Genomic DNA, 24,448 nt, shown 5'->3' with positions numbered 1-24,448 from the left:
GTTTTTAACGAGACGATACGGAGCGGCTCAGCTCAGAATTCTAAATAAAGGAGGGAAAAAAAGCACGAGTCGTAGCTGCTGCAAAAAAACGCGGATGAAAAGCTCACAGCTCACTTAAAGTGGGCAGTTAAGTCGAACCCCGACCTCCTGTCCACGGACCAAGTTTAATGCTGCAATCGACCCACAATGCAAAAATAATAGTAACGCACAGTGACTTGGAGAAGTAACTTTAATCTGATTATTGATTTGGAAAGATTAACGCGTTAGATTACTCGTTACTAAAAAAAGTGGTCAGATTAGAGTAACGCGTAAGTAAGTAACGCGTTACCGGCATCACTGCTGTCCAATCAGTGTTGCCACAGTTACTTTGCAAAAGTAATCCAATTACTGATTACTCCTTGAAAAAGTAACTTAGTTACTTTACTGATTACTCAATTGTAAAAGTAACTAAGTTAGATTACTAGTTACTTTTTTAGTTACTTTCCCCAGCTGCCGACAACAACCCACGTCAACATGACAATACCTGTTTTGCCAAAACTCACTTTATAGTCACCCTTTCTTGACTTCAATGAAAATAAATACTTGTTTTATAAAAAGTAAAATAAAGACGTCTTTCTTGACCTCATATTTAACTGTTGACAGCACTGTAACAGTAAAACTTGCAATTTCAAACCTACATTGTTTATAAATGTAACTATTAAATTCTAACATTTTTCTAACATTTAAATTCTCTCTAAACATTTTACTTGTCGAAATTATTATTATTTTAAGCAATATTAGTAGTTGTAGTAAAAAACGGCTTCAAAACTGGACCTTTAATCTAGGGGTGTTGTGAGGGGGGGGCACATCCTTGCCCCACGCCCCCATTCCATCTGGATTCGCCCCTGCTTTGCGTTTGAGCACAAAGAATGGATAACATTTATTTATGCAGAAAACGTGACCAGATTTATAGGTAAGAAAGTTTTATTGCATTTTCACATCATGTGGTCCTCAGAAAGAGTTTAGGTGCATTTGAGTGGAAAATAGTGTTAGTTGTTGACGCGTCGCGGAGGATCAGCTGTTTTTAACGAGACGATACAGAGCGGCTCAGCTCAGAATTCTAAATAAAGGAGGGAAAAAGTATAAAAATGTCTTTGTAAAGCTCAGTGCAGGTGTGCTGATCACCGCGCTTTAAGAGGTGACGACGAGTCGAGCAGCTGCAAAAAACCGTGGATGAAAAGCTCACAGCTCACTTAAAGTGGGCAGTTCAGTCGAACCCCGACCTCCTGCCCACAGACCAAGTTTAATGCTGCTGTCGACCCACAATGAAAAATAATAGTAACGCACAGTGACATGGAGAAGTAACTTTAATCTGATTACTGATTTGGAAAGATTAACGCGTTAGATTACTCGTTACTAAAAGAAGTGGTCAGATTAGAGTAACGCGTTAGTAACACGTTACCGGCATCACTGTGTCCAACCACCAAACCTGAATTGGAAATAAGTCAACGACTCAGCTTCCAGTCTGAACAGCACCCAGAGAACCTGTGTATAGGCCAGCTGTGATGTCCACTTAGCAGAATGATCAATCAAACCAAACACTTTAAAAAAACAGCATATATAGGCTACAAAGAAGCATGGCTGTCTGCTTGTAATGAGGACTCACAGTCCGACAACGTGTTCAACAGGTGACGTCTTGGGCAAGAAATCAAACTGCTCTGATTGTTGAGCAACAAGCAGCTGGTACTGAATGCTATTAAGAATGACCTAAAGTGTTCTGACACAGATGAAACCCATCAGTGCCAGAAATTTATAAAGGACACATATTACATCAAAACAACCAAACATTTTTATTTTATTTATTGAAATGTGTATGTGTACATGTGTATGTATATATGTGTATACATATACAACCCCAATTGCAATGAAGTTGGGACGTTGTGTTAAATGTAAATAAAAACAGAATACAATGATTTGCAAATACTCTTCAACCTATATTCAATTGAATACACCAAAAAGACAAGATATTTAATGTTCAAACTGATAAACTTTATTGTTTTTGTGCAAATATTTGCTCATTTTGAAATGGATGCCTGCAACACATTTCAAAAAAGTTGGGACAGGGCAACAGAAGACTGGGAAAGTTGATAAATGCTTAAAGAACACCTTTTAGGAACATTCCACAGGTGATCAGGTTAATTGGAAACAGGTGAGTGTCATGATTGGGTATAAAAGGAGCATCCCCAAAAGGCTCAGCCGTTCACAAGCAAAGACGGGGTGAGGATCAGCACTTTGTGAACATCTGCATGAAAAAATAGTCCAACAGTTTAAGAACAATGTTTCTCAACGTTCAGTTGCAAGGAATTTAGGGATTCCATCATCTACAGTCCATAATATAATCAGAAGATTCAGAGAATCTGGAGAACTTTCTACATGTAAACAGCAAGGCCAAAAACCAACATTGAATGCCCGTGACCTTCGATCCCTCAGGCGGCACTGCATTAAAAACCATCATCATTGTGTAAAGGATCTTACTGTGTGGGCTCAGGAACACTTCAGAAAAACATTGTCACTTAACACAGTTCGTCGCTACATCTACAAGTGCAAGTTAAAACTCTACCATGCAAAGTGAACGCCATACATCAACAACATCCAGAAACACCGCCACCTTCTCTGGGCCCGAGCTCATTTGAAATGGACAGACACAAATGGAAAAGTGTGCTGTGGTCTGATGAGTCCACATTTCAAATTGTTTTTGGAACTCATGGACATCGTGTTCTCCAGACAAAAGAGGAAAAAGACCATCCAGTTTGTTACCAGCGCAAAGTTCAAAAGCCAGCATCTGTGATGGTATGGGGGTGTGGTAGTGCCGAAGTTCTGTGTCTGACCCAGAAAAAAGTGGGTGTGGTTTTCCATCTTTTACATTCTAAGAACATTTCTTGAGAATGTGTGAAGTTTGACTCACTGGGTGCAATGTTGGGAAGTGTTGGTTTCTCAGAATGTAAAAGATGGTGAACCACGCCCTACTGTTTCTGGGTCAGGCTCAAAACTTCTCAATTGGCCCTTGCCATAGCAACATTAGATGAATAGACTAAAACACACATATAATGGATTCAGGTGCAAAATACAGTAAAATTTGTCTGTTATAATCAAAATCCACTTTATGTATAAAACTGACAAAATCCGTTATCTGCATGTAACGGATTAGTTACAGCTGAACAACCTATGGTGAATCCCAAGCACCAATTAGGCTTAAGTATGTCCTTGATTAAACACCCGACCTTGAATAGGGGCCTGCCTCATTTAACTTCATCTAAAAAAATAGACACCTTAAATAAGCCCTGGCGTTATTTGCATTAAAAGGGATTACATTTGGTCGAGTTAGTGGTTTTCTTTGGTTCGTCACACGCAGAGATATGTGTGAAACTCAACACTATATTACAGTGCAGGCAGCAAGCAGCATTTTGCTAATAATAACTGGCCTTGAATAAAGGTCTGCCTCATTTAGGTGCTGGTGTTGCAGACTGAATGGTCCCCCCTAAAAATCAGTTCCCCCTGCCTTCACTGCGCATGTGTCATGAGCAGCGACTCACTGATTATCACCTTGTTTCTGCTTTAAACTGCACTCCAGTCATCATCTATCTCAGCGACAGATATCTGAAGCTTTTGTCCAATAACCGTTTCCACATAAAATCACCATTATTTCATCATGAAAGACTGAGAGAGCGATCAGAGCGTCACGGCTACACAAGCTGCTAGCTGATGTGTTCACTGCGCGTCTGTCATTTCAAAGTGTCACATATTATCGCTTTGTTTCTGCTTAAAACGGCCTTGTTTCTGCTTAAAACTGACTTTAGAATGATTTAAGAGGTTTTACCTTGCCATCTATGGTTAATAATCACATTAATTATTAATTAATAATGTCACGTTGGGGTTTTACATAATTATTGTATGGCCTTGCCTTACAATATAAAGCGCCTTGGGGCAACTGTTTGTTGTGATTTGGCGCTATATAAAAAAATTGATTGATTGATTGATTGATTAATCCATTTGATGACTTTGGGGGAAGAGAGTCCGTCTCAGAAGAGTTGCTGTAGTCCCAAATGACGCATGCACAGTGGAGGCAGGATGGACTGATTTTTAGGGGGGACAGTTCGGTCTGCGACACTGGGTCTGAACACAATTTGAAAAAATAAAGGCCCAGGCTTTTAAACAAGGAAATACGGTACTGACTTTCCTTGAATCGGCTAGTGTCATTTTGTTTTTCTGTTGCGACTGGGCACGTCCAGACAGCTCTGTCTGGTGCATGCGAGGGTTTTTTTTATGGAAATGCATTGCAATGGGGTGTGACATTTTGCCCATTGTGAGCAAAATTTTTACAAAATCCTGTATCCTCCTGACTAAAGGTCAGGTCTTCCATGTCTGTAAGATCTGGGTAAAGAGATGTCTTGAACCTGCCTCCAGCAGTTTAACTTTTGCAGCTAATTTAATTTCAGTTTGCGCTTACGTTCATTAACATGCACAAAATCCTCATTTATATACTGCTGTCTGTATTTTACCCTCCCCATTATCAATCGCACATTTACTCAGTAAATCACCTGCAAAACTGTCTTCACTGCAACGTGCAAAAGTTTGGATTGCCCACATAATTTGGGACTCGTTATCCAGGATCTTATTAAATCAAGCCCTGACTGTGACACACTGTGTTTTTAGCAGTGTGTTGCCGGACTGTCTGCATGTGCAGAGTTCATATAGCCCCTTCTGGACTACTTTCTTTCATTTGTATTCTTGATATTTCCTGTGAGAGGCCTTGTATGTCTCTGCTACTAAAAAAATATATAAATATAATAATAATAATAGAAAGTATAGCTCAGCTGTGTTTTGCCAAGACCTACTGAATCTGTTCGACTTGCCCTCACATATCTTTCCGCCTGACGACCTCGCTCAGCCTTCCTTGACCCAAAACCAGCTCCAGGAACCACAAGTAAATTAATGTTCCCGTGGAGACGTCATTACAACAGTCCTCCGAATGGACCAGAATGAAACCAGTGGCTCCTGGTGTCTGTCGGCTGACAGACAACATCTTTTCAGTGGTGTTAGGCTTGAGTCTGTTCCTCTCTCTCCAGCTTTGCAGAAGACCCTCTCACATGGCACAGAAGTTGGTGGCATATGAAGATAGAATTTGTCCAGCTTGTAAAGAGTTGGATCAACAGCTGCCTCCATCCTCACTATCAAATTCAGTGCAGAAAATGGTTCTGGGGAGCATTAGCATGGCTAAAACCCTTCAGCTTCTGGGGAGCAAAGCCTCCCAGACGTCCGACCAGGGCCCTCTGGACTCCCAGCCATTTTAAGCATTTTTCTTTATTTGTCTCTCACATGCTTGATATTGCATTTCAAGTAACTACCCCTTTTCCACAGAGTGCCGATCTTTCCAGTTTCATCCTGAATAGCTAATCAGGGCGTGTTTTGAAGTATCACAGTAACTTCTTGATCCATCTTTGTCAATCTTGAACAAATTTGGTATACACAGTAGTTAGCGCCATCATCAGCACTAATTTTGAAATTAAGGTGAAATTTTCTGCAGTGAATTTGTAAAATATCTGAGTTATAATTAAAATTGACTGCAACAAATAATGTCAAAAGGACAGTGAGCAATTTAACTGTGGATCATACATAGGACACTACCATACTGCAGGCATCTCTAACCAGATGGGTTCTTGTTGGCCAAGTGGTTAATGCGCTTGGTTTCAGTTCAGAAGGTTCCGGGTTCAAATCCCACCCCTGCCACATTTCTCCATGTAATGTGGAGTTGCGTCAGGAAGGGCATTCGGCGTAAAACTCGTGCCAATTCAACATGCAGATCCACCTTGGATTTGCTGTGGCGACCCCAAGTGCAAACAAGGGAGCAGCCGAAGGGACTTACTTTTTTAATAAGAGAATGGTTGCCTTGTTATAATGATATAAAATACATATACTCATGCACAGGATTCCACGCACAGGATGCACAGGATTCCACTGAAAATTGTTGGGAAGGTGTCGTAGCACGGACCCACAACAGGGGGCGCACATTAACGGACAATGATTAAGCCAAAAAGTAACAATTTAATGTTGTGATAATACACAACTAAATTTGCACAGTCAATAAACACCAGGTGACGTGTGGGCAGGCTTGAAGATAGAAGACCCCCGACGAGAGAGATGCCGCGTCCCACACGGCTTCCACCACCAACGGCCTGAAGAACACCGGAGCCGCCAAGTCCCGAGTCCCCAGGTGGCCTCTGTCTTCGGCTGTCGACCCTGGTACTGCTGGCAGAAAGCAGAGATAAGATGTATGAGTGTGAGTCCGCACACTCAGTAATCCACAGTCCATACACAGTTAGGAGGGAGCACCTCCACCTCCAATCACACACTCGTACAGCTCCTGGTTTAACCACTTATCTGGGTTGGGATGTGAGGCGAAGCCGTCGCTGTCACACCAAACGCCAATCCCTCAGACAAGGAAACACTCCAGGAAAATGGCTGCAACAGAAGTTCAGGTTATACACACAAAGTGTCTGTCAGCAGAGAAATTACCTTTTCAATGGTAGTCGATTTCTCGGCGAGGAGGTGGAGTTGCAGTCCGGCCTTTATGGTGATGATGATGAGTGACAGCTGGTGCGATGAGTGACAGCTGTCACTTCTTCTGGGTCTGGCGCCCTCTCGTGCTTGGAGCCTGCACTCCAAGCAGGGCACCCTCTGGTGGTGGTGGGCCAGCAGTACCTCCTCTTCAGCGGCCCACATAACAGGACCCCCCCCCTCCTCCTGGCGCCCGACCTGGCTTGTCCGGGTGTCTTTTGTAGAAATCGGCCAGGAGGACCGGGTCCAGGATGAAGCTCCTCTTCACCCAGGAGCGTTCTTCAGGTCCATACCCCTCCCAGTCCACCAGATATTGGAACCCCCGGCCCTTACGACGGACGTCCAGGAGCCTGCCACAGCAAAAGAGCGATCACCTCACTGCCTGCTTTTGGTCCTAGGTATCACCAATTGATTCTGATCAGCAGACCTCAAAGTTCTGGTGGGTGTATATACAGTTAACAGTTCACAAAGATACAAAGGTGCAAGTCCATGTATAGCTTTAAAAACAAACATCAAAAGTTTAAAATCAATCCTAAAATGGACTGGAAGCCAGTGAAGAGTGAACAAAACCGGAGTGATATGACTGTGTTAGCGAGTGTTTGTCAGATGGCGGGCTGCAGCGTTTTGAACCCTCTGCAGACGTTGAAGAATGCACTGGTTGACACCCGCATACAGTGCATTACAGTAGTCAGTCCGGGAGCTAATAAAGGCATGTAAAGCCTTTTCAAGGTCTGTCTGTGAAAGAAACGGTTTAACTTTAGACAGAAGACGAAGCTGAAAAAAGCTGGCTTTCACTACACAATTTGCTTGTCAAATTTTAAAAACTCATCATGTAAATCTAATAAGTGAATGATCAGAGACCACCGACGTAAGAGACATGATGTCAGTATTTGTGACAGCAATACCATGTGTGAGAACCAAACCCAAGGTATTTCCACTAATGTGCGTCGAGTCCTGAATGCATTGCTGAAATCCTAATGCATCCACAATTTCCATAAATGATTTGCAGAGGGGATCAGAAGGCTTATTTATTTGAATGTTAAAGTCACCAATAATCACAATGTTACCTGTACTCGTTGACAAGTTAGAGATGAACACACCAAATTCATCTAATAATTCAGAGTATGGGCCAAGGGGCCTATATACAGTGACAAAGTAATACGGCTGATTTTTATTCTTCTGGCCTTAGCAATACGTAGCATTGTGGGCAGAGCTGAGAATCAGATGCTCAGATGAGTTATCTTTTTGACCCCCAACAGCTAATAAGCTAAACCTAGATTTCTAAATAAGAGCAACACCCCCTCCTTGCTTCGCATCACGAGGGATGTAACTAAATGTGTATGTCGGTGGGCAGGCCTCATTTAAGGGGAGGACAGCTGTAGGTTTAAGCCAGGTTTCACATAATCCAGTCATATTTTAAGTGATCCATAATTAGATCACTAATCAACATTGATTTTGAGGATAGTGATCTTATGTTAATGAGACCCAGACTAAACCTCTGGGGCCGACGCTGTCATATACGACGGCTGAGATCAAGTTTTACTAAATTATAAATAACTTTTTAATTATATGAGATAGAAACTTACTTTTTTTTGCTGAAAAGTTAACTCCGTGGCCTTTCGAGCCATCCATCCACCGTCTTTGTACTCCTCATAGAAGCTGTGTGATGACATATGCAATGTGAGTGTCCAATCGGAATTGGTTCACCATCACATGGTTTTCCAAAATCCAATCATAGGGCAGATTTACCTCACGTGATAAACCAAAGATTGTTTTTAGGAGTGATGTGTTACTCGTGGGACCATTTGAATAGCCCCCTGGCTGCTGGCTCCAGTGCGCTCTGCACCATTACGCACAGCGATCAGTGAAAGTGAGCAGATGGAGGGGGTCTCATACAATCTCACGTGCCCACCAAATAGTGTGTGAGTATCAGGACTGCTCCACTAGTTTGCCTGTGAATGTTATTGGATAAGCCTGTGGCAAGTTTTCTCACTCCGGCGCAAAGCACTGTTTACCATATCAATGGAGTGAGGGGGAGGGGCCGTTCCTCAGAATGTGAATGGGCCTCGAAGTGTGAAAGCTGCTTTCAGAGCAGGAGAGAACAAACACACAGTCAACTTCAGAGAAGTATAAGTTTGTGACGTGACCTTTGTGTAATAGCAGACCGAAATTGCTTTGAGATGAAGACAAACAAAACACATATACCATTTTGTATATATTGTTCAAAATCTGCATTTGTGTTTATTGTTTGAACCTTTTTGTTGTAGTCTTTCACACAAAACCTCAAATTACCTTTATAAAGTGTCACAACAGTTGTTTATTATAGTTTGCTGTGTGTTTTGAATAAATGTGTGTGGAAAATTATTTTTCCGCTTTACTTTTTCCTTTTTTATTTCTGATTGTAAACCTTTATTACACTTATAAAACATCACTATAGCATATATATTCTGAAAGTACAGGTTGTCCTGAAAAAAGAGACATAAAACATGATTGTGGGATGCAGGGAGAGCTGTTAACAGCAATAATAATACATTTATGCCAGGTGAGTGAACTGTTCAAAAATGCCCTCGGACCCCAGAGGGCTAAGGACCTCTGTGGGGTTGACAGTTGGACTGTTTGGGTTTAGGGGTGGTTCCAGAGTAGCATATATAAGATGCCTGGAAGTAGGTTTAGGTTTGAGACTGTAGCGCCATGGCCTTGATTCGCCCTAATCAAATAAATACATTAATGCTGTCTCAACAAAAACCTGAGTTTTCCCTCTCAGTTGAGAAATTCATCTGGAGATCTTCAGCTTGGAGAGATCCCCCATGGGCCAACACTGGGATTCACAGCAAAACAAAACTGTAACTCAAAGTTCTTCAAAGGGGAGCCCTTGCCTTTTTATCAGTCAATTTTCTGTCATTATGAATTACATGACATTATAATGGCTTCATATCAGAATCTGAGTTTCTCCAGGGCAGGAGAACCCAAATTTTATGACCTCACACTAAGGCCAGACCCTCTCAGGACTGCAAGACGATATCCCTTCCCCATGGTAACACATGGCCATAAAGCTTTGTCTTGATAACAGCTATTATCTTGAGGTTTAATTGAAGAAAGACCTTTTCTTTAAAATAAAAAGAATTAGATCAGTATTCTTTTATTCATGTATATCTAAACTCTGCAAACAGCCACCCGGTCAGTATAACCAGCCGACACAAGCCATTGGGATCGCCGGGGAGGCCGCTGAGTTAACCCCTTGACCCAAGTGAGCTCACGCTGCCCAGAGCATGAACATCAAAGATGGACGGACGAATCATCCGAACCATCTCTTCAAACGGACCAGCTAAGTTAAAGGTTCCAGAAAAAGGGTTTGTTGTTAATGGATACAAAGTGGCTCCTCATTAGTATTCTTCCTTTTAAACATATTCATATGTTTGTTTAATATTTTTCTTAACAATTGGCTTCATATTTCATCATTAAATTCGAATCAGATTTATTCACTTAAAGTCTTTAAGCTTTATCTCTCTCTCTTTCTTTCAACATCTCATGAGTGAGTAAGAAAATTGTTTCCATGAATGAACTTATTTAATCACTGTCCAAAAAATGCCAGTAATTATTCATTTCTATATAATTGTAAATAAATTGTAAATATTTCTGCTGTGGTTCATTTTCTGTTCAGAAGGAAACCTTTGGTTAATCGCATTGGGAATTCATGACTTTCAGATCAGAGACTGATTTAATTGAGACCGATTTAATTAAATTGAGACTGATTAATTAATGAATGTTTAAATGAAAGTACCTATGCTATAAATAGGTGGTGCCCCGAGTAATAATTAAATAATAAGTATTAAACCCTAAATTGTTCATTATTTTGGTGACTCAGATGGGGCCTAATCCGGTCTAATTCAATTTGGGACTTTAACTGCTTATTCACTGCATTCTTATGGTGTTTGCGTGTGACGTTTTATTTAATAACTGGGTTACATCTTTATGGTTCTCTGTGTGAGGCCTGAATATCTGTAAATTTATTAAACTCTACATTTTATTGGTTCCCCGTGTGGAGGCTCTAATAAATAAATACACTACAAGACATTCCACACGAGTTGTAGGTATCAGACACAAAATCTTTGATATTGCTGGAACAGCCAACGGGCCATGCTCATCTGATTTATTTTATTTAGTAAATTCAATGTAAATACACAGTAAAATCATCAGTGTTAAATTAACACTGACAGTTAACATATGGTCCTACTCTGACCAGAGTAGGACCGTATTCACACTGACAGTGTTAATGTAACACTGTCAGTGTTAGTTTTACAATGGTGATTTTACTGTGTACATAATATTATTGTAAATACATTAAAAATACAAGGATGACAAGAAAGTGAAAACACTTTGTGGTCCACTTAATAATCAAAATGCAAAATAGAGGTAAGTATAATTATAAAAAAAATTTTGACTGAAAGCTCATAAGCTTCATTATCGGACATCAGTGTGTTCGTTTCACTCTATCAGCCATTGGGATGTTTCTGACAAAATCTGTCTCCATATGCCAGCAATTTCTGTGTCGTGTGAAAGGGTCTTGTCCAAAACTGAAGAGGCAGTAACAAAGAAGAGGAACAGACTCAAACCCAACACCACTGAAGTGATCTTGTTTTTAGTTAACCTCTAAAGCCGTATTCCCTACCCGGAGTAGGCAATCCATCAGTTTCCTGCTGAGAACCATGGCCTCAGATTTAGAGGTGCTGATCCTCATCCCAGCTGCTTCACACTTGGCTGCGAACCGATCCAGTGAGTGTTGGAGGTCACTGGCTGATGAAGCCAACAGGACCACATCAACTGCAAAAAGCAGTGATGAGACCCTGAGCCCACCAAACTGGAAACCCTCCGCCTTGATATCCTATCCATGAATATCAAACAGGATTGGTGACAAGGCGTAGCCCTGGAGGAGGCCAACCTCCACTGGAAACGAGTCCGACTTACTGCAGAGCACTCGAACACAGCTCTCGCTTTGCGAGTACAGAGATTGGATGGCCCTGAGAAGGGACCCCTCACTCCTTACTCTTGCAGCACCTCCCACAGTATCTCCCAGGGTACTCAATCACACCATATCATATCATATCTTAGGCAGAAATTTAAAAATGTGTAAATGTACAAGTCTCACATGCCTGAATATGAGTGTTTTAGGCAACATAACAGCTTGTTGAATATGACGTATGGAAACCTGGTTTAAAAGGGAACTATGCAACATTTTTTACCTTAATTTTAAATTTCGGAAATAGTTGTAATTAGTTTTCTCCAAACATGATGACTGGCATTCACGCCAAAGAGTTTAATCTTTGTGTCATCAGACCAGAGAGTTTTGTTTCTCATGGTCTGAGAGTCCTTCAGGTGCCCTTTGACAAACTCCAGGTGGGCTGCCTTGTGCCTTTTACTAAGGAGTGGCTTCTGTCTGGCCACTCTACCATACAGACCTGATTGGTGGATTCCGGCAGAAATGGTTGTCCTTCTCTAAGTTTCTCCTCTCTCCACTGAGGAACGCTGGACCTCTGACATCAGGTGACCATCGGGTTTTTGGTCACCTCCCTGAATAAGACCCTTCACCCTTGATCGCTCAGTTTAGATAGGCGGCCAGCTCTAGGAAGAGTCCTGGTGGATCCAGACATCCTCCATTTACTAATGATGGAGGCCACTGTGCCCATTGGGACCTTCAGAGCAGCATTTTATCCGGATATTCCACTGTTAAAGGAGATTTTTTTAATGAAAGACGTGCGGACGGGTCCGCTCGTCGGGACGCAGCCGCCGCGACGCTCCGCCACAGGAAAAACACCTCTGTTGGAAGCCTTAAGGACAAGTTGGAACATGTCCTGCTGTTAAACAATTTCTCATATACTCACTCCACTGAAAGCCATCAAAAGCCGCCTGGATTTTAACAAATGGTTATCAACACGGAGGTGTTTTTCCTGTGCCGCCGCACCGCGTCGGCTGCGTCCCGACGCGCGGACCCGTCCGCACGTCTTTCATTAAAAAAAATCTCCTTTAACAGTGGAATATCCGGATAAAATGCTGAAACCGACTTCTTCTGAAACTTCTCTGTTCTCTCACGACGTCCTGGATCAATAGAGCCTGAAATGTGGAGGTTTTCAGCTTGAACAGGCTGACGACGGCGGCTGAGAGCGCTGAGCGACGTCTCGCACCGTGGGAAGTCCTTAAAGCGACAGAATCACCTCAAAATCTCTCATCAGCCGTTAAAATTTTCACTGAAAACCAGCTTAATTTTTCGAACCGTGTCCACTTCGATGTGTCTCACAGGTTTAGAAAAAATTTTGATCAAACAAAGCGCCAGTCTCTCAGCAACTTCTCAGACAAAGGAATTCCGACGAGGGGTTGGACGACTCCTCCCACAAGGAGTGCTCACAGGCGAATGACGTCACCGACAGGCGTGGAAAAACTCACGCATGCGCACGAGGGTTCAAGCATGTCTGACGTAAAAACATATGAATGAAATCCATATAGTTTTTGAAAAAAATAAAAGGACCGTTACTTTATTGACAGCCCTCGTACAATAGCATTTAACCAAGAGCTCTAGTGCAGTATATTTGCAAAACTTTTACTGAGGCATTGGAAGCTTGCCTCAGGAAATTTTCTGCATTCAGATCATTTTATTATGGAGGAGCACCAAGATAGAGTGGCAGCTCACCTGCTCGAAAACAAACAAACAAACAAACAAACAAACAAAAAGAACAAGAACAAAAAACAAAACAAAACAAAAAAACTTGTCTTGAAGCAACACATAAAATGAATGAACAACACTAGCCAATTGCTGGCAAGAATACAATGAGGTTTGACCAGAAACTTCACTTCATACAGTCAGAGGGGCAGAATCACTGAATGTTTTCCAGTGATGTTTGGTGTTTGTCAGGGATGTGTTCTGGTTCCTACACTGTTTGATGTTTCCAAGGTCTGGGTGTTGGGTTGTGTGATGGTGCCTGGTGCATTAGATGCCTTTGCCTTTGTTGTTGAGTTCTTGACTTTGACTTGATGCTATGATCTTTGTGGAATTTATGGATACCTTGATTGCAGCATTTCAGAAGCTGAGTGAGGAATCAGACTGTCTGGCTTTCTAATCGTCCTTGGTCAAGATGAAGCTGCAGGTTTCATCTTCCTGGACTTGAGCGTTAGTAGTGTAGAGTATCTTTGTGCGGTGAAAGTGTCAAACTTTTAGAGATAGTCAGAGGTGTTTGGAAATACTAATCCATTTGCAGGAGAACAATGGTCCGAGACTTTAAGTTCCTGGTTCTTACTGTCCTACTGCGTGGTTGTGAGACTTGGACACTAACTAGTCACCTAAGGCAACAATGGGGTGTTTTTGGTACTAAGTGTCATTGGAGGACTCTTGGGTACTGTTGGAATGACTCTGTGTCAAATAAGTGGTTACTTCGGTATCACTTGCATAGTGAGGGGAATTCAGCTATGCCATTTTGGCATTGTAGCTCATTTCTCTAAGCATGATTTAGCATGCAGGTGCCTCAGTGTTGAGAACCTTAGCATATGGAAATTGTCAAGAGGATGCCCACATTTCACCTGGCTACAGCTTAGATGGCTACTTTTGAGAAGGGGTGGTGTCGTTTCAGTTTATTGCCTAGCTAGTTGCCATCCAGGAGTCCAGGCAGTTCTGCAGTGTGGCGCTAGTGTATGCTCTCAGACGTGACCCTTTCTGAGGGTGTTTTGGTGTTGCAAATCCACCTTATTTTTATTTCTATTGAAATGAATGAATGTGTCGGCCCTGCGATAAACTGGCTGCCTCTCCGGGGTGTACCTCACCACTTACTTCATGACCACTGGGATAGACTCAAGCCCCTTGTGACCCTTAACTGGGATACATGGGTTCATAAAATGGACAGATAGATGTTCTATTAGCTGGTCATCTGAAGAAAGTCTAAAATTAGCAATCCATATGTTACTGCTAATGGTCGGCTGTCTGATGCTTTTGCATAAAAAACACTTGATTTTCTTTTATGCAGCTTCAACAACTCTATAAATCCCTCCACAACGACAACGGGGTGATTAATTTGTTTCTGTGCACAGTTCAGTGATTCACAGAAATGGCTCATTAATGTTAAACGTTTTATCTGCTTGTCTCCTACTTTCTCACTTCTGCAGTTCCTGCGGGTCGATCAGGATAAGGAGTGTAACATGGAATGCAGCGGGGCTCCTCGAAAACCCCTCTGCGCTTCTGACGGGAGGACCTTCACGTCTCGCTGCGAGTTCCTCCGAGCCAAGTGTCGCGACCCCCAGCTGGAGGTCATCCGAGGGCCATGCAAAGGTCAGGTCACGAGTCACGCTTCAGCAACGCCTGACACTCTGAAATACGCAGAGGGGGGTTAGAGTGGAAACGTCTGGGTGAAATTAATTTGGGCATAATTGAATCTTTGAGTGCTGGGAGGATAAGTGGGGTTGACACAGTGAGGGGGGGAGGAAGGGTTGCTGTTGCTGCATGGATAGTTTCATATTTTCAATGTGTTTGTAATCATAAAAGAAATGTGCAATACAATTATTTTTGTCAGTGGGGGCAGAAGATGATTCATGTCAAGTCTGCCTGTCCACCTGTATGTAGCTCAAAACTATTGGCCCTCCTCGGCATGGGCCCATATGAGCTTTTGATGTTACAGTATGACCCCCTGGTAGAATATCACCATATTAACAGGAATACACATAAATGTCTCAGCTTCTGCAGAGCCACCGTTTGTGACTCTCATGGGAACTATGGCTTTGTGTTGATGACATGAAGCTAACCACTGTAGTTCGTCAGAATTCACTGAAAGCCAAAGTAACAAAGCAGCACATTGCTGAACTCATTGCCTTGATGTCAGGCTTATAATGCTTGGCACAACTATGTTTGTGGGGCATGTCCCCTCACACTTTGCTATTTATAGAGCATAGACTGTCAGCACAAACCAGGGTGCTGGCCACTAGGGGTCAGTCACCTGTTTAGTCATGGGAGTGTTGTGGGCAAAACACAATATCAAGCAGTCAGACAGGTACTGTACTGACCACAGCCCTTAAGATCTAGAGGGCAAAAAAGGTGCACAGCATGCTGCTCTTGTATGGCTTAGATACATAGGTGTCAAACTGGTTCTAGAAAGGGCCAAGAGGGTGCAGGTTTTCTTTGTAACCACCAACTCCAGCAGGTGATTTCACTGATGAACATGGGAAGAGTTCATCAGTGAAATCACCTGCTGGAGTTGGTGGTTACAAAGAAAACCTGCACCCTCTTGGCTCTTTCTAGAATCAGTTTGACACCATATCATTAACCTCAGTCTCCCATAAATACATAAAATTAATCATGTAGTCTTGTGAAGGTCCTCATCCTCTAGTCTTTACTGTGTTCCCACACCAACATCATCCCGTGGACTAGCTGGGTTTCTATGACAAGTTTAAGCAAAATGTAATCAATATATTCTGAATGTTGACCAGACACAATAGTAAAATGACAGCGTTTCCACTTCATGATGGAATATGACTGCTGGGTTTTGTACTCTTGTGATAACCGTCATTCCAGCAAGACTGTAATCCCAATAGTTATGGCAACTGATATATATATATATATATATATATATATATATATATATATATATATATATATATATATATATATATACTATTACTACTACAACTACTGATGTGGAATTTTCACCAGGTGTCAGTTACAACCCAAGCAATACACATATAAAGAAAACAAATAAGTACAGAAATTAAGTTTTGTGAAATAATGTGAAATGACACAGGAAAAAAGTACTGGAGACATCGAGAAAGGGAGGTGCAAAACACATGTAAAGCCTAGACACCAGCTGAAATTTATCAGTAATTCCAAAGTAATCCCGCCCCTTGTCAGTGCAAATGAATATCAGCTGCTTCACTCCAAACTGATGACTTATAAAAGGTGTTTCATTGCATCTCGTGGTGGGTAAAAGCAAAGAGCTATCTGTTTGGAGGATGAGAACAACCTCAAGAAAACCATCCCAACCGTGACGCATGGGGGTGGAAACATCATTTTTGGGGGTGCTTTTCTGCAAAGGGGACAGGACAACTACACCGTCTTGAAGGGAGGATAGATGGGGTCATGTATCGTGAGATTTTGGCAAACAAACTCCTTCCCTCAGTAAGAGCATTGAAGATGGGTCATGGCTGGGTCTTCCAGCAGGACAATGAGCCCAAACACACAGCCAGGGCAACTAAGGAGGGGCTCTGTAAGAAGCATTTCAAGGTCCTTGAGTGGCCTAGCCTAGGGGTGGGCAAAGTGGGCCAAAGACACTGCAGGTTTTCCTTGCAACCAGTCACCTCAGCAGGTGGGTTGCTGATAAGCTTCTCCCCTGAAAATAAACACCTGATCATCAATGAAATCACCTGCTGAGGTGACTGGTAGCAAGGAAAACCTGCAGTGTCTCTGTCCTTCATGACACATGATTGTCCACCCCTGGTCTAGTCAGTCTCCAGACCTGAACTCAATAGAAAATCTTTGGAGGGAGCTGAAACTCAAAACCAGAAAGATCTGGAGAAGATCTGTATGGAGGAGTGGACCAAAATCTCTGCTGCAGTGTACAAAGTTGGTCAAGAACTACAGGAAACATCTGTAAACTACAAACAAAGGTTTCTGTACCAAATATTAAGGTCTGTTTTTTTGTTGTATGAAATATTTGTTTCATGCAATAAAATGCAAATTAATTATTTAAAAATTATACAATGTGATTTTCTGATTTTTTTGTTTTTTATATTCTGTCTCTCACAGTTGAAGTGTATCTACGATATAAATTATAGACCTCTTCATTCTTTGTAGGTGGGAAAACTTGCAATATCAATAGTGGATCAAATACTTATTTGCCTCACTGTACTCCTGATATTTGATCACACCTAATTTAGCTTATGAAAAGTCACTTCTAACAGGACTTTGACGTTAAATTCTTTCCAAGGTAATAATTTTTGGAATTGGAAACTAGTGTTGGCGGAGGTTTGCGCTCTATGAGCGCGGTGCTGTAGTTTGTTTTGGTGTCTTTGCACGTATGGATTATTTGGGTTGTTCCTGACACCTGGTGAAAATTTCATGTCAGTAGGCCATTTAGAAATATATTTACTGAGAAAAATGGTGACGTGTTCAGTACTTTATTTTACCCACTGTATACACATATAAAGCACATTTTCAGTTTACTACTTCAAATTGTATAATTTGGAGGGTAATGGACTACTGACTGCAGCTGCATAATTCAGCATTCTCCTCTGTTTTAGTCCTTTGGTATTCCAGCTGTTGAAGATGTAGCCTGGTAACCACACAAGACTGAGAGGTCATGTTTGATCTGGTGTTGCACATAAATCTTCAGGTGAAGCTGATTTCTGATTTTCAGGCAGGTCATTCCTAACCCTTTATCTCTTTTATGGAGGCCATAATGATGCACAGTCAGCTCCATAGCTACAGGTAGGCTGGGGTAGTAGGCCAGTTCATCGCCAAAAACGTGGCTCAGTCAAAACCCAGATGGTATCATTGTGTCTTTGTTGGTCACTTACAAGGAGGAACAGATGAGGGAAGCAGCCAAACTGGGAATCACTGCCCTGCAGCTCAGAGTTCAATATCACAGAGATAGAGGAGAAAACATCAACAACAGAAACAATCTACAGCAGATATTTTTTGGATTTTATTTGGTAGCCCAGAGACCTGGCTGATTAACCTCCAAAGTTTTCCAAAAGAACATCATGGGAATTGTTGTGGATGAAGTAAAAATGGTCAGAGTTGGCTACTAAGAGGAGGAGGTGCGACCTGGACAGAGCAGTCACATATTTCACTGTGCTCACTGTAGATGCATTAGTAGCAGCTGTAAATATAACCAGGTTAAAGTAATGTATTTCGTATTTTCCAAACTATACGTATGTCACAATGCAGTATAAGCCTTACTCCAAACAAGGGACATGGGGGGTTTGGACCCCACTTCACACCAAATGACTGCTAGGGTAGGGTGTGAGGCAGGGTATCCCCCAGACAGAACACCAGTCTGTTACAGGGCCACATACAGACAGACAAATACATTCACACTTACGGTCAATTTAGAGTCCCGGGTTCACCTAACCTGCATGTCTTTAGAAGTGGGAGGAAGCTGGAGCAGACACGGGGAGCACATGCAAACTCCACACAGAAGGGACACAGAAGGAATGCGATCCCATGACCTTCTTGACCACTAAGCCACCATGCTGCCTGTGGACAACATGTTGATGCTATTTGTTGCAGTTTGGACTATGGAAATGGTCAGATACACATAGATAGCTGGTCCACAGTGTTGGAAACGCTACAACAAAATCATGAGCCCATGTGACTTTTTATCACCTCTTTAATTTGGAACAGAGAGAACATAGAGGGTTGACTTCCTATATGCTGCATTGTAATTGGTTGAGCGTCAGTGGCCATTTTGAATGTGTGTAACTGGGTGTTGCTATAGACGCACAATGGCAGTCTTTGTGTCACTCTAGAGTCATATTAGAGACAAACGTTTCTGTTTATGTGCATTTTTCATGACCATGGATCATAACTATCATACCAGCAACATCAGAAAAACATCAAGATCTAAAGGAACTGAGTGTTTGGCTATCAATTGCACCAAGTACACTAAAACAAACAAGGAAGTTGCATTCTACTCCTTTCCAAAGGGTATCGTTAAGAAATGATTTGATGCACCGACATCAATAACCTTTTTGCTTAACGATTCCGTTATCGGTCCTTCAGAGTGGCCGTTGTTTTTGGGGGTGTTTGTCAGGAAAATGATCATTTCTCTACAATGATTACAGACCCTGCAGCGGGTTTGTAATCAACTTTTATATAGCGCGACTTTGCTTTGAACCTTGAACCAATTAAAGCAGTGATTTGCAGATCAAAGCAGTGCTTCAATCTAATGCTTCCTTTATTCATTGTTTTATTTTGCTTTATCTTGATTTCCCCCCGCTAAAACCCTAAAGAGCATATGTCTGTGAGTAATATTTATGTTAAACCGACCTGTTCTGGTCTTCTGAAACGGTTGATAGATTTTATTTTATAACTTAAAAAGGGGGCTGATGCTAACGCGTTAGCATGTCTATGGCATTTTCAGTGTTAAAGTTAGCATTAAGCTGTTGCAGCTGTCAGCATGTTTGTGTGCATTTGTTTTCTGTATAATAATGGCTCAGCGTTTGTTGTCCTAAAAGAGTCAAATGTATTACAAACTAAAAATATTACAAATTGTAATATTTTTTTAATTTGTTTTTGTTTATATATTAATAATAATCGCAACAACAACAATAATAGTAATAATAACTAATAATGCTACAACACAATTTTAGAGAAAGAGACAAAAAGAACCTGATTAAAAACACAACAGAAAATATAAAACTAAATATAAAATACAAAACTAAAAATATAAAAGATCAGGCTGCCTAGGTTATAATATATTTACAGTGCTTTGTTTTCCACTCTACGTGGTGTATCCATAAAGTAACGGTCCTTTTTATTTTTTTAAAAAACTATATGGATTTCATTCATATGTTTTTACGTCAGACATGCTTGAACCCTCGTGCACATGCGTGAGTTTTTCCACGCCTGTCGGTGACATCATTCGCCTGTGAGCACGCCTTGTGGAAGGAGTGGTCCCGCCCTCTTGTCAGATTTTCATTGTCTGGAAATGGCAGAATGAAAAGGACTTTTTTTCCATCAGAATTTTTTCAGAAGCTGTTAGAGACTGGCACCTAGAAACCATTCAAAAAAAATGTATCTGGCTTTCAGTGAAAATTTTACGGGCTTCACAGAGAAAAAGGACTTTAACTAAAGCTTTAAGGACCCCTTTAAGGACGGTCGGTGCGCCGCGCTGCGACGTCGCGGCACAAACCACTGGATCATTTCTAAGCTGTTGGCTCTGTGGATACGAGACCGTCGTGTGCTCTTTCTCTGGTTATCACAAGAGCTGGACATCAGCCATTTTCCGGCAGATTTCACTTTTAACAAGAGATTTTGTCATGGAAAGCCGCGCAGAGGCTTCGCGTGTCACGACCGTTTCGGAGTGTTAGAGGACAAGTTTGGACATATCCAGCTCTCCACAAGTTCTCTTATACTCACTCAACTGGTAAGCACTGAAAGCCGAGATAGGCAAATTTTTCAAATGGTTTCCAGGTGACAGTCTCTAACAGCTTCTGAAAAAATTCTGATGGAAAAAAAGTCCAAATCATTCTGCCATTTCAGTTTTATCATTAGTATTTTATGATTGTGTGTCTGTTTTATTATTTTTATTATTTTACTTCTTTTACTTATTTATGTTTTAAATTTTTGTATTGTGTTTTAATCTTATTTCATTTTATTCTGCTTTTAAATGATGTTTGTGAAGCGCCTTGAGGTGATTAGTCATGATTTGGCGCTATATAAATTAATAAATTATTATCATAAATTATTTTAATTCATTAATTACTAATCAATCAGTTAATGATTAATCAAAGAATATTAATTATTATTATTGATTAATTACTAGTATCATTAACATTAATAAATTAGTAATCAATTATTTGTTAATAATATTAATTATATTATAAATTACAAATTAATTAAATTAATTAAAATGACATGATTGCAATGCGTCAAAGAAATCTGCGACTTCAATTTCTTTGCATTTATGCAGAAAGGCGAAAACAGCAAACAGGCTACTGCAACAAGTTGCATTTCGGTTGCCATGTTAAAAAAAAGTGAAGACAGCAGTTTGACACCGGCAGTTTTTTTTCTCCTAAGGCGGAGGGGTGTCTCAATTCATAGGGCTAGAGGCATACCCCTTCACCTTACCTCTTCTTTTAAAGGGGTAGGGGTAGGGCCAAGGGGAAGGGGAAGGGGTACAAAAGAGAATTGTGATTGGGGGTTAATCTATATTCTCTCAGTCCACCCAGCTGGAAATGGGCACTGGTCTTGGCTGGGGAAGTAACCTGTGTCAGACTTATGTCCCATCCAGGGGGAGTCGTAGACTTTCATCCGCTTGAAGCTACGGAAACTGGAGATAAGCACGGGGGCCTCAGGGCCTATATAGGACTTAGTCCTTCTTCTTAGTTGAGGATTTTTTTGCACTGTTGCACTGTACTTTTATTTTTTAAGTTTATTCTTTTATTATGGAATTTATTTTGTCATGCTTTGATTCCTAGTCTATATAGTTGTTATTATTTGTTATAGTGCACACAGGTTTTTTTGGTATATAAGTCACAGCAGAGTAAAAGTAGCAGCTAGTAAACATAATAATAATAATCAATCAATCAATCAATCAATTTTTTTATATAGCAACAAACAGTTGCCCCAAGGCGCTTTATATTGTAAGGCAAGGCCATACAATAATTATGTAAAACCCCAACGGTCAAAAACGACCCCCTGTGAGCAAGCACTTGGCTACAGTGGGAAGTTAAAGTTAATGGAATACTCAGCTCAATAGAGCTCTGACTCTTTGTCAGCCTGGCTACAGTGCTGAAAAGAAACCTGGGGTTGTTCTTATTTTCTTCAATTAGTGATGAGTAGAAAGATGTCCTAGCTTTACGGAGGGCTTTTTTATAGAGCAACAGACTCTTTTTCCAGGCTAAGTGAAGATCTTCTAAGTTAGTGAGACGCCATTTCCTCTCCAACTTACGGGTTATCTGCTTTAAGCTACGAGTTTGTGAGTTATACCATGGAGTCAGGCACTTCTGATTTAAAGCTCTCTTTTTTAGAGGAGCTACAGCATCCAAAGTTGTCTTCAATGAGGATGTAAAACTATTGACGAGATACTCTATCTCACTTACAGAGTTTAGGTAGCTACTCTGCACTGTGTTGGTATATGGCATTAGAGAACATAAAGAAGGAATCATATCCTTAAACCTAGTTACAGCGCTTTCTGAAAGACTTCTAGTGTAATGAAACTTATTCCCCACTGCTGGGTAGTCCATCAGAGTAAATGTAAATGTTATTAAGAAATGATCAGACAGAAGGGAGTTTTCAGGGAATACTGTTAAGTCTTCTATTTCCATACCATAAGTCAGAACAAGATCTAAGATATGATTAAAGTGGTGGGTGGACTCATTTACTTTTTGAGCAAAGCCAATAGAGTCTAATAATAGATTAAATGCAGTGTTGAGGCTGTCATTCTCAGCATCTGTGTGGATGTTAAAATCGCCCACTATAATTATCTTATCTGAGCTAAGCACTAAGTCAGACAAAAGGTCCGAAAATTCACAGAGAAACTCACAGTAACGACCAGGTGGACGATAGATAATAACAAATAAAACTGGTTTTTGGGACTTCCAATTTGGATGGACAAGACTAAGAGTCAAGCTTTCAAATGAATTAAAGCTCTGTCTGGGTTTTTGATTAATTAATAAGCTGGAATGGAAGATTGCTGCTAATCCTCCACCCCGGCCCGTGCTACGAGCATTCTGACAGTTAGTGTGACTCGGGGGTGTTGACTCATTTAAACTAACATATTCATCCTGCTGTAACCAGGTTTCTGTAAGGCAGAATAAATCAATATGTTGATCAATTATTATATCATTTACTAACAGGGACTTAGAAGAGAGAGACCTAATGTTTAATAGACCACATTTAACTGTTTTAGTCTGTGGTGCAGTTGAAGGTGCTATATTATTTTTTCTTTTTGAATTTTTATGCTTAAATAGATTTTTGCTGGTTATTGGTAGTCTGGGAACAGGCACCGTCTCTACGGGGATGGGGTAATGAGGGGATGGCAGGGGGAGAGAAGCTGCAGAGAGGTGTGTAAGACTACAACTCTGCTTCCTGGTCCCAACCCTGGATAGTCACGGTTTGGAGGATTTAAGAAAATTGGCCAGATTTCTAGAAATGAGAGCTGCTCCATCCAAAGTGGGATGGATGCCGTCTCTCCTAACAAGACCAGGTTTTAATAATAATAATAATGTTGTTTCAGCTCCTCCCATTTGGTCGGGGTCACCACAGTGGTTACAGCCAGAGCCGCATTGGTATTTGGCACAAGTTTTTCACCGGATGCCCTTCGTGATGCAACTCCAGTTTTACCCAGTGAAACACACACAGCCGCCGGTGTTTTGTAGAGGTCTCCCGTCCAAGTACTAACTAGGCCCCACACTGCTTAGCTTCTGAGGTCTGACGGGAACAGACTGACGCAGAGCAGATGGGCTGCAATAATAATAATAATAATAATAATAATAATAATAATAGTAATAATAATAGTAATAATAATAATAATAATAAACAACTTATACTCCAGAAAAATGGTAGATACATAGGTACAATGTGGATATGTGAGACACTATAAAGCAAGGTGTAAGAAGTCAGAGCCAGTGGACAAAGCTCCCTGAGGTGAAGCAGTGAAGCAGTAGATAGAGAGCAAGAAAACAAAGAGATGGAGAGAGAAAGAGAGACAGACACAGAGAAAGAGAGAGAGAGAGGGGGGGTGGACAGAGAGAGTCTCTCACGCACACACATACAAAATATCAACAGACGTTTGTAAAGCTGCACAAATGTGAAGAAAGGAAGATGAAAATGACAAACCAGTGAGGTCAGGCAGCTCACAGACTGTCATTGTTTGCTGGTGCAGGAACTAAGAGCCCGTACACCCCAGTGGTTCCGCCCCGCCCACCTCCGCCCCCCTCACTAACTCTATACTGCTACTTCAGTGCTGTGCACAATGTGGACAATGCCCCATTCTTACACATTACATTATTAGATCACCAATACGGAGTGAAAGAGTTTGCTTAAAAAAAAAAAGGGGGTGGAAAAGAATTCCACAGTTTTAAACGTGTGCTGAGTCTCTATGGCGACGTCTCTACGAGGACATCTGGATGTGGTGCCATAGAGAATAGAGGATTCCAGCTA

At 41.3% G+C, this 24,448-nt stretch overlaps 1 protein-coding gene across 1 annotated transcript in view; it reads left to right on the top strand.

Annotated features, from left to right (window-relative positions):
- smoc2 (SPARC related modular calcium binding 2) overlaps nucleotides 1-24,448 on the top strand; it is a 132,113-nt gene that overhangs the window by 16,818 nt on the left and 90,847 nt on the right. Inside the window, exon 2 of the mRNA XM_034185118.1 lies at nucleotides 14,740-14,902. Coding sequence (XP_034041009.1) covers nucleotides 14,740-14,902 — 163 coding nt within the window. The remainder of the gene's footprint in view (nucleotides 1-14,739; nucleotides 14,903-24,448) is intronic.

Source organism: Thalassophryne amazonica, chromosome 13 (genome assembly GCF_902500255.1).
Source record: "Thalassophryne amazonica chromosome 13, fThaAma1.1, whole genome shotgun sequence".
Taxonomy (NCBI): domain Eukaryota; kingdom Metazoa; phylum Chordata; class Actinopteri; order Batrachoidiformes; family Batrachoididae; genus Thalassophryne; species Thalassophryne amazonica.
Note: the sequence above shows the minus strand (reverse complement) of the source record. Positions and strands in the feature narration are given on the sequence as shown.